General features: G+C 48.3%; 1 protein-coding gene and 1 pseudogene across 1 annotated transcript in view; one reads left to right on the top strand and one right to left on the bottom strand.

Annotated features, from left to right (window-relative positions):
• LOC131485135 (guanine nucleotide-binding protein G(I)/G(S)/G(O) subunit gamma-10-like) overlaps positions 1-3,953 on the bottom strand; it is a 113,984-nt pseudogene extending 110,031 nt beyond the window's left edge.
• TTC7A (tetratricopeptide repeat domain 7A) overlaps positions 3,320-13,578 on the top strand; it is a 119,312-nt gene continuing 109,053 nt past the window's right edge. Inside the window, exons 1-2 of the mRNA XM_058684188.1 lie at positions 3,320-4,080; positions 13,224-13,387. Of these exons, the coding sequence (XP_058540171.1) occupies positions 3,897-4,080; positions 13,224-13,387 (348 nt within the window). The 5' untranslated portion in view covers positions 3,320-3,896. The remainder of the gene's footprint in view (positions 4,081-13,223; positions 13,388-13,578) is intronic.

Here is a 13,578-nt window from a genome sequence, read left to right as displayed (position 1 = left end):
TTATGCTTTGGTTCTCTTCCACTCTAACCTCTTTTTTTTTTCCTTCCCCTCCCCCATGGGTTTCTGTTAAGTTTCTCAGGATCCACATAAGAGTGAAACCATATGGTATCTGTCTTTCTCTGTATGGCTTATTTCACTTAGCATCACACTCTCCAGTTCCATCCATGTTGCTACAAAGGGCCATATTTCATTCTTTCTCATTGCCACGTAGTACTCCATTGTGTATATAAACCACGATTTCTTTATCCATTCATCAGTTGATGGACATTTAGGCTCTTTCCATAATTTGGCTATTGTTGAGAGTGCTGCTATAAACATTGGGGTACAAGTGCCCCTATGCATCAGTACTCCTGTATCCCTTGGGTAAATTCCTAGCAGTGCTATTGCTGGGTCATAGGGTAGGTCTATTTTTAATTTTTTGAGGAACCTCCACACTGTTTTCCAGAGTGGCTTCACCAATTTGCATTCCCACCAACAGTGCAAGTCAAATACACTACCATTCTATTTGCAAGTCCTAAAGAGACTGACTATGTGTTTCACAGTTGTAGATCCATACTTGTGCTTCCTTTGCTGTGTGTCTGTAAATGAAAAGTCAATACTTGTTTGTCTTCTCCAGGGAAAATCCAAAATAGTACCTGGACCACTGTGCCTCAGTTTACTGAGGTCCCCTCCTACATTTCACAAATCCTCAATCAGAACCTCAAGGGCCTTACACTGCCCTGTAATTCTATTCTTATTCAATATGTGGACAGACAATCTTTTGTTGTGTTCCAAAGATGAGGTGAGCTCCAAGGCTGATTCATCTACTGCTTACTGCTCAGAGACAGCAGAAGGGCTCCATAGAAAAGCTGACAATTTGTCAAAGGAATTGCACTACCCAAGACAAAAGATATCTCATGGAGGGAAATCCCTTACTCCAGACAACCAGCTGTGCAAGGTGTTTGTGGCCCATATCTAAGACAGTTATGAGGATCCCCGGGTCTCACTGGCTACTGCAGGCCATACATCCTGAACTTTTCTGAAATCTCCACTCCATTATTCAACCCACTCAAGTCCTTGCTAACCACACCTTTTCTCTCAGAATCCAAACATGAACAGACTTTTTGTGAGTTCAGATTAGCTCTTCAACACCCTCCCATTCTGGGCCTAACCAAATACCATAAACCTTCAACCTATAAGTACATGAGAGATCTCTTCAAGCCCTTAACTTCGTGGGAATCGAGACCAATAGCTTGTGATCTAGTGGCAAGAGCCTCCCCACCTAGTCAGAGGCAGCAGCTGAACTAGTGGAATATTCTGTCAGCTTGGTGGTAGAGGTCCTTTGTCCGGTTCCATCTTTGTTGCTCTGTAAAATTACACATTTCTTAGTAGGTCGGTTTACCTCCTGTGAACTTCAGTACTTTCTCTGAGATGCTGGGACTGTCAGGCAGTGCTCTCCCTCAGTCTGGTAGGCAATCAACCCAGCTTCTCACGATCAGCAAGTTATTTTTATAGCATTTTCCAGCCGGCAAATAATGGCAATCTTTATTAGAACTTGTCCTAAACTCTCATCTGAGAGATTTCAGATTATTAAAAAAGAAAAACAATCACCATCTGAGAGATTTCTGATTATTAAAAAATAAAAGCAACTGCCACACTTTCTACACGCCTTTTATTTTGGCAAACATTACTAATACAATCATGGCTGCTCTTTGCTCTTGTTCCTATAGTCTCTTACTCCCCTGAAAAAAATGCTGGTCACTAGCAGGTTAGGGGCTTGTCTCTGCCAGAAAAGAACCACAAAGGTATCAGGAATGTGACTGCAGTGTTAAGGAACAGCTCGTTAGAAGTTCTAACCACAATACTGTGTTCCTCTCTCCCCCGTGCCATGCCCACACAAATCTTGGTGCTTGAGTCAAAGGAACAAGCAACAATTCTTCAGTTAGTTCCCTGGAGTCCTGCAACCTGGGGGCAGGGTTGGCAACGATTAGGGAGAAAAAAGGGAGGAGGGGAGGTTTATTTATTTCCATCAGGGCTGCCTTCCTGTCCTCAACTCTGCTGTCCTCTGCCTGCTCCAACGCTGACCCTGGGGCATATCACAGGGTGTTCTCAGGCCATCCTCATCTAAAGAACAGGGACAGCTCTCTCCAAGTGAAAGGCAGTTCCAGTGACCAACAAGGGTAGCCAAAGGCTAACCAAATGCCAGCTACAGGGGTAACAAGAGTAGGCGCAGCTTTCATGTAAATGGAGTAAATGGTTTCTAAATTCGAAAGGCCAGACCTGTCCGTTTTCCTTCATCTACTTTCTGGCCTCTGGAAGTTTAGGACAGACCCCAAGTGCTCCTAAGGTCAGAAAATGCTGTCCCCAAGCATGGAATGGAGCTGCATTTGGAACCTGGAAAGGAGGGTACCCATCTGGGAGTTATAGGGGTGGAGTAGTGGTGAAGCAGAAGATTGCCTTCCACAGACAAGCCCCCCCACCCCCCTCCTCCCGTAGCAAAGGGCCTGGAGGGACTAAGCACCAGTGGCCTGGGCTCTGCTTGGCAAAAAACCTTACCACAGTTACAGAAGCAGTGAGTCTGGTGACACTGAAAGCGGTCAAGTCCACTCTCACCACCACATGTCAGGCAGTGGTGAAGCCCTCTATGTTGTGGAGGAAGGTGGACACCTAATTCTTAGGAGTCTATACGACACTTAAAAGCTTGCCCTGACTCTCCTGTGTTCTGGAGTCTTCGGTCTGCACCATGCAACATGTCACTTACGTTCAAGGGAGTTTTTTTGGTCTCGCTGTGATTTCTTGCATGATGGCCTCAATCCCCACTCTCGACTGTAAACCGCCCCAAAGGCGGGAACACCCTAATCAGTCCCTCCTCCTACAGGCCACCTTGTGATCCCTTGAACTTCTTATTCTTAGCACCCCACAAAGCCAAGCTAAGCCATGCCATGAGTTTTGATCACAGTGTTGAGACACCAGAATTACGAAAGAAATACCAAGTTGGAAAACAGCTTAAAACCTTGAAGAACTCCAGGGTAACGGGATTCCACAGAGGACACGCCAGCCAGCTCGCGCGGGGTTGTCAAGTTGGAAAGAGGAACTGCGTTGTTAAAAAAGAAAATGAAAAGTCTCTCAGAGTGCAGACGCCTGTTCCGCACCGCAACCCGCCTGCCCGAACACGCGCTCAGGGCTCGCGCGTCCCAGCAGGGCCGGCACCCGGGGAGGCTCGCTCTCGAAGGCGGGGGCAACCGGCCGGCCTCTCCCCGGATTTGTGACGTGCAGCGGTGGTGACGAGGCCAACACACAAAGCCGGGGTGTCGGACTGGGGAGTCCCCAGGCCAAGAGTCCCGATGGGATGGGGAGGGGGCGGGGAGCGAGGCCCCCCCAGGCGCGGGGGCCCCGTGCAGCATTAAAGTGAGCGCCGAGTCGGCAGCAGCGGCGGCGGGGACCTGGCGTTGGCAGCAGGGCGGCCGTGAGCGTTCCTCGCGTGCCTGGCTGCTGCGGCCTCGCTGGCCGCCTGCGCGCCCCGCTCGCCGAGGCCGTGCCACGCCCCCGCGGAGGTGGAGCCGCGGCCAGGGGCGGGTCCACAGCTGGCGGCGCCCGGGCCCAGGGCGGGGGCTGTGGCAGCAGCTGCAGCAGCGGCGGCGGCAGCACCGCCAGGAGCTGCTGCAGCGGAGGCGGAGGTTGCTCCTGGACGAGTCGGGGCCGCGCAGCCGGAGCCCCAGTCCGGAGGCGCCGGGCGGTGCTCTGGGTGCTGCTGCTGCCGCCCGGCCGCCGCCGCCCGGGCCCCCGCTGCCGCCCGGGACCTGGCCGCCGCCTGCGCCCCCGCCGCCCCCGCCAGCTTGTGCGCCCCAGCCGGGACGCCGCCCCCGGCCGGGTCTCCACTTCTCGGCCGCACCTCCCATGACAGCGCCCGCGCGAAGATGGCTGCGAAGGGCGCGTACGGCTCCCACCTGAAGATGGAGAGCGAGCTGGAGCGCTGCCGCGCGGAGGGCCACTGGGACCGCATGCCCGAGCTGGTCCGGCAGCTGCAGACGCTGGTCGTGCCCGGCGGCGGAGGCAACCGACGAACCAGCCCGAGCGCCGCGTTCACCTCTCTGGACGCCGGTGAGTGAGGGAAGGGGCTGGCTCTAGAGTACCCAGCGCGCGAAATGCACCGCCTCCTCCAGGAAGCGGGCCCCGACTGCCTCCCGGCCGCCGACGGCCGCCTTCGGTATTACCCTTCCTGTAGTGTTGGTGTTAGGAGCAACCAGGGTGATTAGCAAGGTTCTTATGCCCCAGGAGAAAAACCACAAGCAGGTTTGGGGGAGAAAGAGAGACTGCTCTTGCTCTCTGTCCTTTGGGATCTTGTGGGTAACTCCGTCTACTGTGAAATGGTAGTATCGGCACAGATCAGCTCCGGGCAAGATCTGGACTCTTGCACCGCCCCTTCACCCCGCACCCGGTCCCTAAACTCCATCAGGTGAAGGCTGTGTGTCTCTCCCCGCCCTCCCCTTCTTTCTCCCGAGTCTAGTTGACAACTGAGCTCTGTCCACAGCAGACAAGGTTGGGGGGTTGGCGAGCTCCGGCGTGCGGTGGTGAAGCAGGAAAGCGGCCCGGTAAACCTCAGTTTCCTCATCTGTGGTCGGACTCGGGACCCATCTAGCCCAGGCTTTGGCAGTAGGGCTGGTTTGGCTGGGCTGGGCTCTTGTGCTGGGGCGGGAAAGCACCCTGATGTGGCAGTCGCGGGGAGGGGAGGGGAACGGAACACCCCGCCCCAGTCTCTGGCCTCAAATCATGTTCCTGGTGCCCTCAGCTGATCCTGGAGAGCCCTCCCGGAGCCCTCTCTGTGCGCAACCACTTTAGAGCCTTGTGGAAGGAGGTAGGGAGTCAATGAATGCAGTTATGAAGAGGTTTTAAAGACTGCCCAGCCTGTGGAAGGTTCTGTGGGGGAGACAGAGTGGTGGTGGTGGTGGTGATGATGATGGTGATGGTGATGGTGATGGTAATGATGATGATGATGATAATAATAATAATAATAATAATAGCAGCTAACACTACCCAGCACTCACTGTGTGCCAGACACTGCCCCAAGCACTCAGTCAACTCATTAATTCCTCCCAACAACCCCATGAAGCCTGCACTTTTGTTTGCTCTGCTTGCAGATATGGAAGCAGGCCCCAAAAGGTTAAATAATTTGATCATCCAATCAATAAGTGGTAGAGCCAGGGTTTGAAATCAGGCTTCTGAGTATATCCTTTTAACCTCTTGCACTGTTACCTCTAAATGAGATGCAGCACAACTCCTCCAGCCTGAGGAGTTGCCAAAATGGATGAGGAGGCAGAGAGGTGACCAGTGGGCGATCGTGCAGTAGATGGCGGAGCTCAGAGGAAAAGGAGTTTTGGGGGAGCCGCAGAATGTGTGCTGGCCTCCGACTGGTATTGGGAAGGGCAGAGTGTGTTTGCCCATGGAGGAGGAAGGATAGAAGGCCACTGAGGGGCCAGGGGACATGGCCAGACAGTCGGGTTGAGGCTTTGAGATGGATCTGGGCACAGGGGTTGAGGGGAGTGACCAGAGCAATAAGTGCATGTATGGGAGAAGCTGGTGGGCCCTGGTCTTCCAGGCCGAAATAGAGAAATCGAAGGTTTTCTTCTGTCCCCTGCATGGAGTGATGTGGTGGGGTAGGGCTTCCAAGGGTGGGAGTGGAAGTGGACCCACATGGAGGGCATTGGGGCCTGGGTGAGTTATGGGAATCTGAGTAAGATTGGCCCCACAGAGAAACATGCTGGGCCAAGACAGGAACCCGACGTCCTCGAGTCCAGTTATTTAAAAAAGTTTTTTGAACATTTATTCATTTTTGAGAGGCAGAGAGACAGAGCCCAAGTGGGGGAGGGACAGACAACAGTGAGGGAGACGGAGAACCCGAAGCAGGCTCCAGGCTCTGAGCTGTTAGCACAGAGCCTAACGTGAGGCTTGAACCCACGAACCGTGAGATCATGACCTGAGCCGAAGTCTGACGTTTAACAGACTGAACCACCCAGGTGCCCCTTGAGTTCAGTTTCTTAAACTGCTCTTCGGAGGTCTCAAGGAGGTTATGTAATTAATTAATTGGTATCCCAAGAGGAACAAGTTTAGGGAGTGCAAAAAGTAAAGAAATTGGACCTAATAGATTCAATATTGTTAAACAGATTTTTTTTTTCACTGCAGGACTTTTCAGAGCCTTTAATATGCACACCTGCCCATGATGTATAAGACAAGGCTGGAGTATAAATAGCATATTTCTCAAACTTGCCTTGACCATATTCTATGAGGCATTATTGGGAAACACTGGTATGGCATAATTTATAAATGGTATAGTATGGTTATAAAGTGCTTTCCCTATTTTTTTTTTAAATCCTTATAAACAACCCTATGGGCAGAGCACGAGTTATTGTCTCCATTGTACAAATAGGGACACCAAGGCCCAGAGAGGTCACGTAATGTTTATGTGGCAGAGCCCGTATGAAAGTCTACATTCCTGCCATCAAGTCTACTACTAGTGAAGGTGGGGGCAGGGCACAAGGGGTGTGGCTTGGCTTCACCATGGGGACTACCTGTCACAAAAGGAGGGAGTCTGAGCAGGGCATTGGGGTCTCTCCTGCCAACTTTTGGGTTTGGTTCTGTGAGTGATTTCTATCCCCCTGTTAGATCTGGATACACTGGCCCAACACACAGGCTGGCACACACACAGATGCACACTGGGAAAACAAATGAGTCCTAAAACCCAAGTGTACAGCATTTTTTGGATTGTCTGCTATTTTGGTTCTCTCTCTGCAGGGTTCCTTCATCGTTCAAGGGACTGAGGGCCTGTTTTTTTTGGAGTGGTATAGGCACTGACCCCCTCCAACCCAGGAGAGAGATTCTTAATGTCCCACTTGGCCTGTTACATTTGTATAGTCAGTGACCAGAAGCTTCAACAGTTACATATTTTGGGAGAGGGAGGGAATGTATTGAGGGGGAAGCCAAACCCCGGTTGAACCCCATTTTAAAGACTGAGGCCCTGGGCCCTGCTGTCTCTGTGAGGTTTCCTACAGAAACTAAAAACTGCTTCCAAAGCATCTACTTCAGTCCAGGGGGCAGGAGAGGGGGACTGGCTGTGGGGGCCTCTTTGGAGTCTGATGGGAGTGAAGGATGAGGAGAATCTCAGGCAGAGGGGGCCCTACCCTCTCCTATCAGGGGAGGCTGCTCCCCACCACCCACCCAGGGGGAAGGTGGTTGTCAGTGTTTGTACATTTTCTTTCAAACTCACATCCGGTTTAGATTTGGTCAGGATGGAGCAGGGGAACCCCAGAGTGTGGCTGGCTGTGATGGAGTTTGTTCATGTAAAAACAAAGAACCCATCCAAGTGATTAAAGAAAAGGAAAAGAATATTATGAAAAAATTCCAAAACATCAAAAAAGCTAAAGAATGGATCCCATGTATCCATTAACCAGCGTCAGTGATTATGAACTCATGAACTGTCTTGTTTGAGCTGCACCCGAACCTATTTCTTCCCCACATTGAATATCGTACTAGGTACTTATTAAGAACTCTTGTTTCTTTTAATTGCAAAGAGATTTATTTATGGTGCTGTATAAGCACATACATAAAGAAGTGGAGGGCTGCCTGAGTGGCTCAGTTGGTTGAGCATCTGACTTCAGCTCAGGTCATGATCTTGGGGTTCACAAGTTCGAGCCCCGCGTGGGGGCTCTGTGCTGACGGTTCAGAGCCTGAAGCCTACTTCGGATTCTGTCTCCCTCTTTCTCTGCCCCCAGCTCATTCTCTGTCTCTCTCTCAAAAATAGGTAAACATTTTAAAATTTTAATTTAAAAAAAGGAAGAAGAAGAAGTGGTGACTGTCAGGAGCCAGTGTGGGATCCTAAAAAAAAAATAATTTTTCCTGATTAAGATCAGAGGTCTGCTACACAAAAGGAATTCTAAAGACAAATTAGGATTTCAGTAAGTCTCTTAGAATGTCATTGACAGGATGATTTGGTGTGAGATAGGATGATGGTTTAGATAATACGTTGAAATTTCATTTTTTTTGTTGTTTTTTTGCAGCTTTCTATTTTAATGTAATCAATTGTATATTCCTTTCTTTTTTGCCAAATAAAAGCTCTTTTGAAAAGGCAAAACCACCATACCATTATCACAACCCCCCCCCCCCCGCCCAAATCTCATGATTTACTTTTACAGTTCATTTGCTAGAATCAGGATCCAAATAAAGCTACACATTGTATTTGGTTAACAGCCTGGGTGTCTCTTTTTTCCCCTCAGTATTTTATTATGAAAATTTCAAACGTACAGCACAATTAAAAGAACTTTTCGGTGAACACGTGTATACCCACCACCTAGATTCTAATATTCTTAAGCTGTACTTACTTTATCACGACTGCCCCTCTATCTATCCATCCGTCTAGAGTCTCATAATCTGTAGTCACCCCCATCTTTTTTTTTTTTTCTCCTGAACTGGAAATTGTTCTGAGAATTTCTTCAGTTGGAGTTAGAGGAGGTGTGTTTGAGGCAGGTGGCCTCTCACTAGTTTTGGCCTCTTCCTCATCTCGCTGTGGTTAGAAGTCCCAGCCCTCTGCGGTCCTGTGTGGTGAACAGCTGCAGAGACCACTGTGTCCCCATTTGCCTTAGTGGGGAAGGGCCCGCCTGGCTGGACCCAGGTTTCCTGTCTACAGACTGGCAGGCTGTGGAGAAGAGGCACCGCCCTGCAAATGTGGTTTCTAGGGGAAGGGGCAGGTATCTTTGAAGTGGGTCCCTGTCGCTTAGTGCCCTGAAAGAGGCCTGGAGAAGGGTGGGAGTAGATGGGAAGCTAGCTGCCAGAGGCTTCAAAACCAGGTTGCTGGGGAATCTGAGGGGCCATTAAGTGGGGGCCTCCTCTGGGCCTGTGCCCAGGGCAGGGGGCTGTGCTGGGCTGGGCTGCCAGAATCTGTGTCACTGTCAGGAAGGTGTTCCTAATGCCTCTGGGAGGGCAGAAACTGAAATACTTTACCCAAATCATGATAGGGAGTGGGTTTCAGACAAGAAGATGATAAAAAGGCATGTTTTACCTCCGGAGAAGGAAGGACAGGAAAGCCTCTAATCCATTTGTATTCTTATTTAACAACTGAAAATCTAGAACTTTTAATTCTAAAATATCTTTCAGTCCCATAGATTGGCCACTTGGGAATGATGGGATGGACAGGGGAAGGGGAAGGAAGGCAGAGTAGAGAGGGAAGAGATGTGGGCAAGCAAGAAAAGAAAGTTCGGTTCCCAGCCCCTACTGTGTCTACTAAAGAAAGCATAGACCTTGGGTGGGGATGAAGTGGAACAAAAAGGCTGGAGAAGGACCTTAAGTGTTAGTTTATAGAACAGTCTGGGGACACCTGGGTGGCTTAGTTGGTTGAGTGTCCAACTTCGGCTCAAGCCACGATCTCCTGGTTTGTGAGTTTGAGCCCCACATCAGGCTCACTGCTCTCAGCTCAGAGCCTGGAGCCTGCTTCAGATCCTCTGTCCCCCTCTCTCTGCCCCTCCTCTCTCTCTAAAAAATAAATGAATATTTTTTTAATTAAAAAAAAAAAGAATAACAGTCTAAAACTCATAGGTATATGAGGATGAGAACAGTCCTTATCCCTGCCCTTGGAATTGCTATTGGAATTCCTACTTAGAATTCCTATTACCTTTGAACCTACTTTTTATAGCTCTTAGACTGTTCTTATTTCTAAACTACCAGAAGCTGTGCTGTACCGGGGGTGCAGGAGAGACAGGCTGTTCTGTGGCTGTGTTGTGTAATGTTATGTTGTATTATTATTGTGGGCTGGGACCATGGCAATATTGCGTATCTTTATCATCATCTATAAAATGGGAGTAGTATCTACCTTTTAGAGCTGTGCGGACTAAATGCTACTGTATAATAAAATACTTGGCACTCAGTAGGCCCTCAACAAATATTGGTCCCCCTCGTGCAGTAAATATTCTGGTTCAGAGCAGTGCTTCTCAAGCAATCTGCGGTGAAGGATTACTCTCATGTTTTGGGTTTTGTTTTGTTTTTTCATTCCCATTTTGTTGTGCTCTGATTCTTTCATAAGATACTCAAACTGCTATCTCTCATTTTTCACTTCAACAGATTCAAAATTATTTTGTCACATTATTGTCAACGTTTCTGAACGTATACTCTAAACTGAACTCATCTCTGCAGGACTGAGTGACACAGATCCACCCAGCCCCCGACCTCACTTTGAGTAGCAAAGTGTCCAGAGGACACTGCCATTACTTTGAGGGGAGGTGTTGTGCCCTGGGGAGTATTTCCGGATTAAGAGTTGCTGGGAAGGAAGCTGGTATCTCTGGGCAGGAGAGGAACAACAGAGCCAATGAGTACCATGGGAAGCTGCATGTGTACCCTGGACTGCTGAGAGCCGGGGACCAGCCCAGGAGGGACTCAGTTCCTTCAGAAGGAGCAGGTTCCTAAACCTACCTCTGGTTTAACAGGGGCAAAACAGGTTGGAGGGGGGGAGCAACTTGCCCAGTGGCCCATAGTTCAGGCATCCACCACTCCATAGCCTGCCCCTCCTCCTAGCTGGCATTGGGAATCTGAAGAAGATTGCCTTTCATTCTTGAATTGGTTTAAATTTTAACGTGGTTTTTTTTGTTTTTGTGGTTTTTTTTGAGAGACAGGGAGAGACAGAGCACAAGCAGGGCGGGAGAGGCAGAGAGAGAGGGAGACACAGAATGCAAAGCAGGCTCCAGGCTCTGAGCTGTCAGCACAGAGCCAGATGCTGGGCTCGAACCCATGAACCGTGAGATCATGACCTGAGCCAAAGTTAGACACTCAACTGACTGAGCCACCCAGGCACCCCATTGAGTTGATTTAAATTTTATTTTAATTGAATTGAAGTGAAGTGAATTGAATTGAATTGAGTTGAATTTTTAAGAAAACTGTTTGAATTTTAAAAGAGTTTTGGATTTATAGAAAAATTGTGAAAATAGTATAGAAAATTCCTAATAACCCAGACCCATTTTCCTTATTATTATAAGTTAGTATGGTAGATTTGTCACAATTAATGAATCAATATTGATACATTTAGTCTTTTTTTAAAATTTTTTAAAAATTTTATTTAAATCCAAGTTATTAGCATATAGTGTAATAATGGTTTCAGGAGTAGAATTTAGTGATTTATCACTTACATTGAACACCCAGTGCTCATCCCAACAAGTGCCCTCCTTATTGCCCATACCATTTAACCCACCTCCCCTTCCCCTCCCCTCCAGCAACGCTCAGTTTGTTCTCTGTATTTAAGAGCCTCTTATGGTTTGCCTGTTTTCATCTTACTTTTCCTTTCCTTCCCCTATGTTCATCTGTTGTTTCTTAAATTCCACATATGACTGAAATCATATGATATTTATCTTTCTCTGACGATTTAAATTTTATTTCTGACTAGATAATATATTCACATGGCTCAGCCTTCCAAAGGGACCAAAAAGTAAAGAATGAAAAGCCTCCCTCCATCTCTGCCACCTTCCCTATAAGTCAGAAAGGCCATCAGATATGTATCCTGTCACATGTCATGAACACGTTTCTGTCCACTGTGCACACTCCACTATCTTACTGATTTATCATGGATTTCATTCTTTCACAGCACAGACGAGCTTCCTTGCTCCTTTTCATGGCAGTGTGGTGTCCCCTTTTATGGAAGTACCATGCTTTATTTAACCAGCCTCATGTTGGCGGACATAAAAGTTGTCTCTAATTTTCTGCTATTATAAATAACACGGCAGGAATCACCTTATAGGTCATTTTACACACGTGCCAAGACCTCTGTAGGTGTGGGATTGTGGAATCAGTGGGTTGCACAAAAATAATTTTGATCTAGGGATTGTGGAATCAGTGGGTTGCACAAAAATAATTTTGATCTATGTCATCAAATTGCCCTTTACAGAGGTCCCACCAACTTCTGCTCCATCAGTGATGGATCAGAGTTTGAACTAGGTACTTTTTCGGCCAGTTCCTCTAAATGTTAATTTTTGAAATCATGAAGTGGATAGCAAAGGATCACTAACAGGCTCTGGCATCCTTAGAGGAAAACCCTTGTAAGACTGTGCCCTGGGATCTGGGCTTTCAGGGTATTCTCTGAGGGAAATCTCCGTTTGTGGGGGGGGAAGCTCTTCAGAGGCCAGCAATTTTGGGTCTGTGGCTTTGAGTTGTAAGCAAACTGCAGTGGTCCTGAGAGTAAGGAGTGAGTGGCATTCCTGAGTGGGTCTAAAAATGCCATCCTGGCGGTAGAAAGCTCTGTGAAGTCTCAGGACCAAGCAGACCTTCCTGGAGGCATTTTGGGTCGGCACATAACTCTCTCACGGCCTCACGGCTTCCTCATCCAGTAGTGGAGAGGATCCAGTTCACTCAGCAGCTATTTATTGGGTGCCTGTGTTGAGTGGTGGGCCTGGTCCTTACCCTGGTTGCAGGGGAGGGGCAGTGAACCAGCCACACTGAGCACAGCCCCTGAGGCTATCATGAAACCACACTCAATCTCTAAGCCTGCACAGTGAGCACTGGGATCCCACCCATTCCCTGGGTCACCTCTCTGTGGTAGCAAGATGGTCACAAGCCTGGAGTTTTCAGTACTTTATGGGGAGATGGAAAATTTAACCAAACAGTATGAATTCCCCTGCCAGGTGGTGAGGTCTAGAGATAGGTTAACATATGTGAGAGAACTCCAGAAAGTGCCAGGGCTAAACGCGTCCACAGATTTGCCCTGCTATACCAGTACATCTGCTTTCTGCTGTAACTCTTTGCTTTTGTTGCTAAGTTATCCCTGGTTGTGTTAAAATACCTTAAAAATGGAGAAAACCATGGTTTTCTGGTTACATGGAAATAGGAGCTCATGAAAATGCATTAAGCCACATCATATATTTTTCCTCTTCTGTTATTTGGGGGTAATTCCTTCTTGGTTTAAGAACTGATTACCTACAATGGGACATGGATGTGACTTTGTCCCTCATTTTAAATTCTGAAATTCTGGGAATTTGTTCCAAATCTTGGGAACTTTGCCTCCCCAACCACTAAACTACAGAAAACAAACCCAAAGGGGCAATTCGTACTGTGCCTATGATAGAATGCCTGTGTTTTTTCTTTAAAGGCTGTTTAACTTTATGAAAACTGTGTCTTTATTTCTTTTCTCAGACCTGGGCCATTCATGTGCTGGGTTAAGGGTGGCTGGGTGGGTACAGGGACAGGTACCAGTTTCAGGGGATCACTGCTCTGTTTTTCAGATGACTTTGGGAAGCTGCTCCTGGCCGAGGCCCTCCTGGAGCAGTGTTTGAAGGAGAACCACACAAAGATAAAAGACTCCATCCCTTTGCCAGAGAAGAATGAGCCAAAGATGAATGAAGCCAGAAACTACCTGAGTAGTATCCTTAACCACGGGAGGCTGTCTGTAAGTGGTCAACCCCCTGTGCCTGGGGCTTCCTCTCCTCTGTCTCCTGCCTCCTATCTGCCATCAAGCCCTCTCCCTGGGTCACCTGAGCAGCAAGTCTCCTTTAAAGGTTGGCTTTGTAGTGTTCAGTACAACAGCCACTAGCCACATGTGGTTCTTGAGCACTTGAAATGGAGCTAGTCCAGAGATGC

This window comes from Neofelis nebulosa, chromosome 9 (genome assembly GCF_028018385.1).
Source record: "Neofelis nebulosa isolate mNeoNeb1 chromosome 9, mNeoNeb1.pri, whole genome shotgun sequence".
In the NCBI taxonomy this organism is placed as follows: domain Eukaryota; kingdom Metazoa; phylum Chordata; class Mammalia; order Carnivora; family Felidae; genus Neofelis; species Neofelis nebulosa.
The sequence above is the reverse complement of the archived record's forward strand: the minus strand, read 5'-3'. Positions and strand labels throughout refer to the sequence as shown.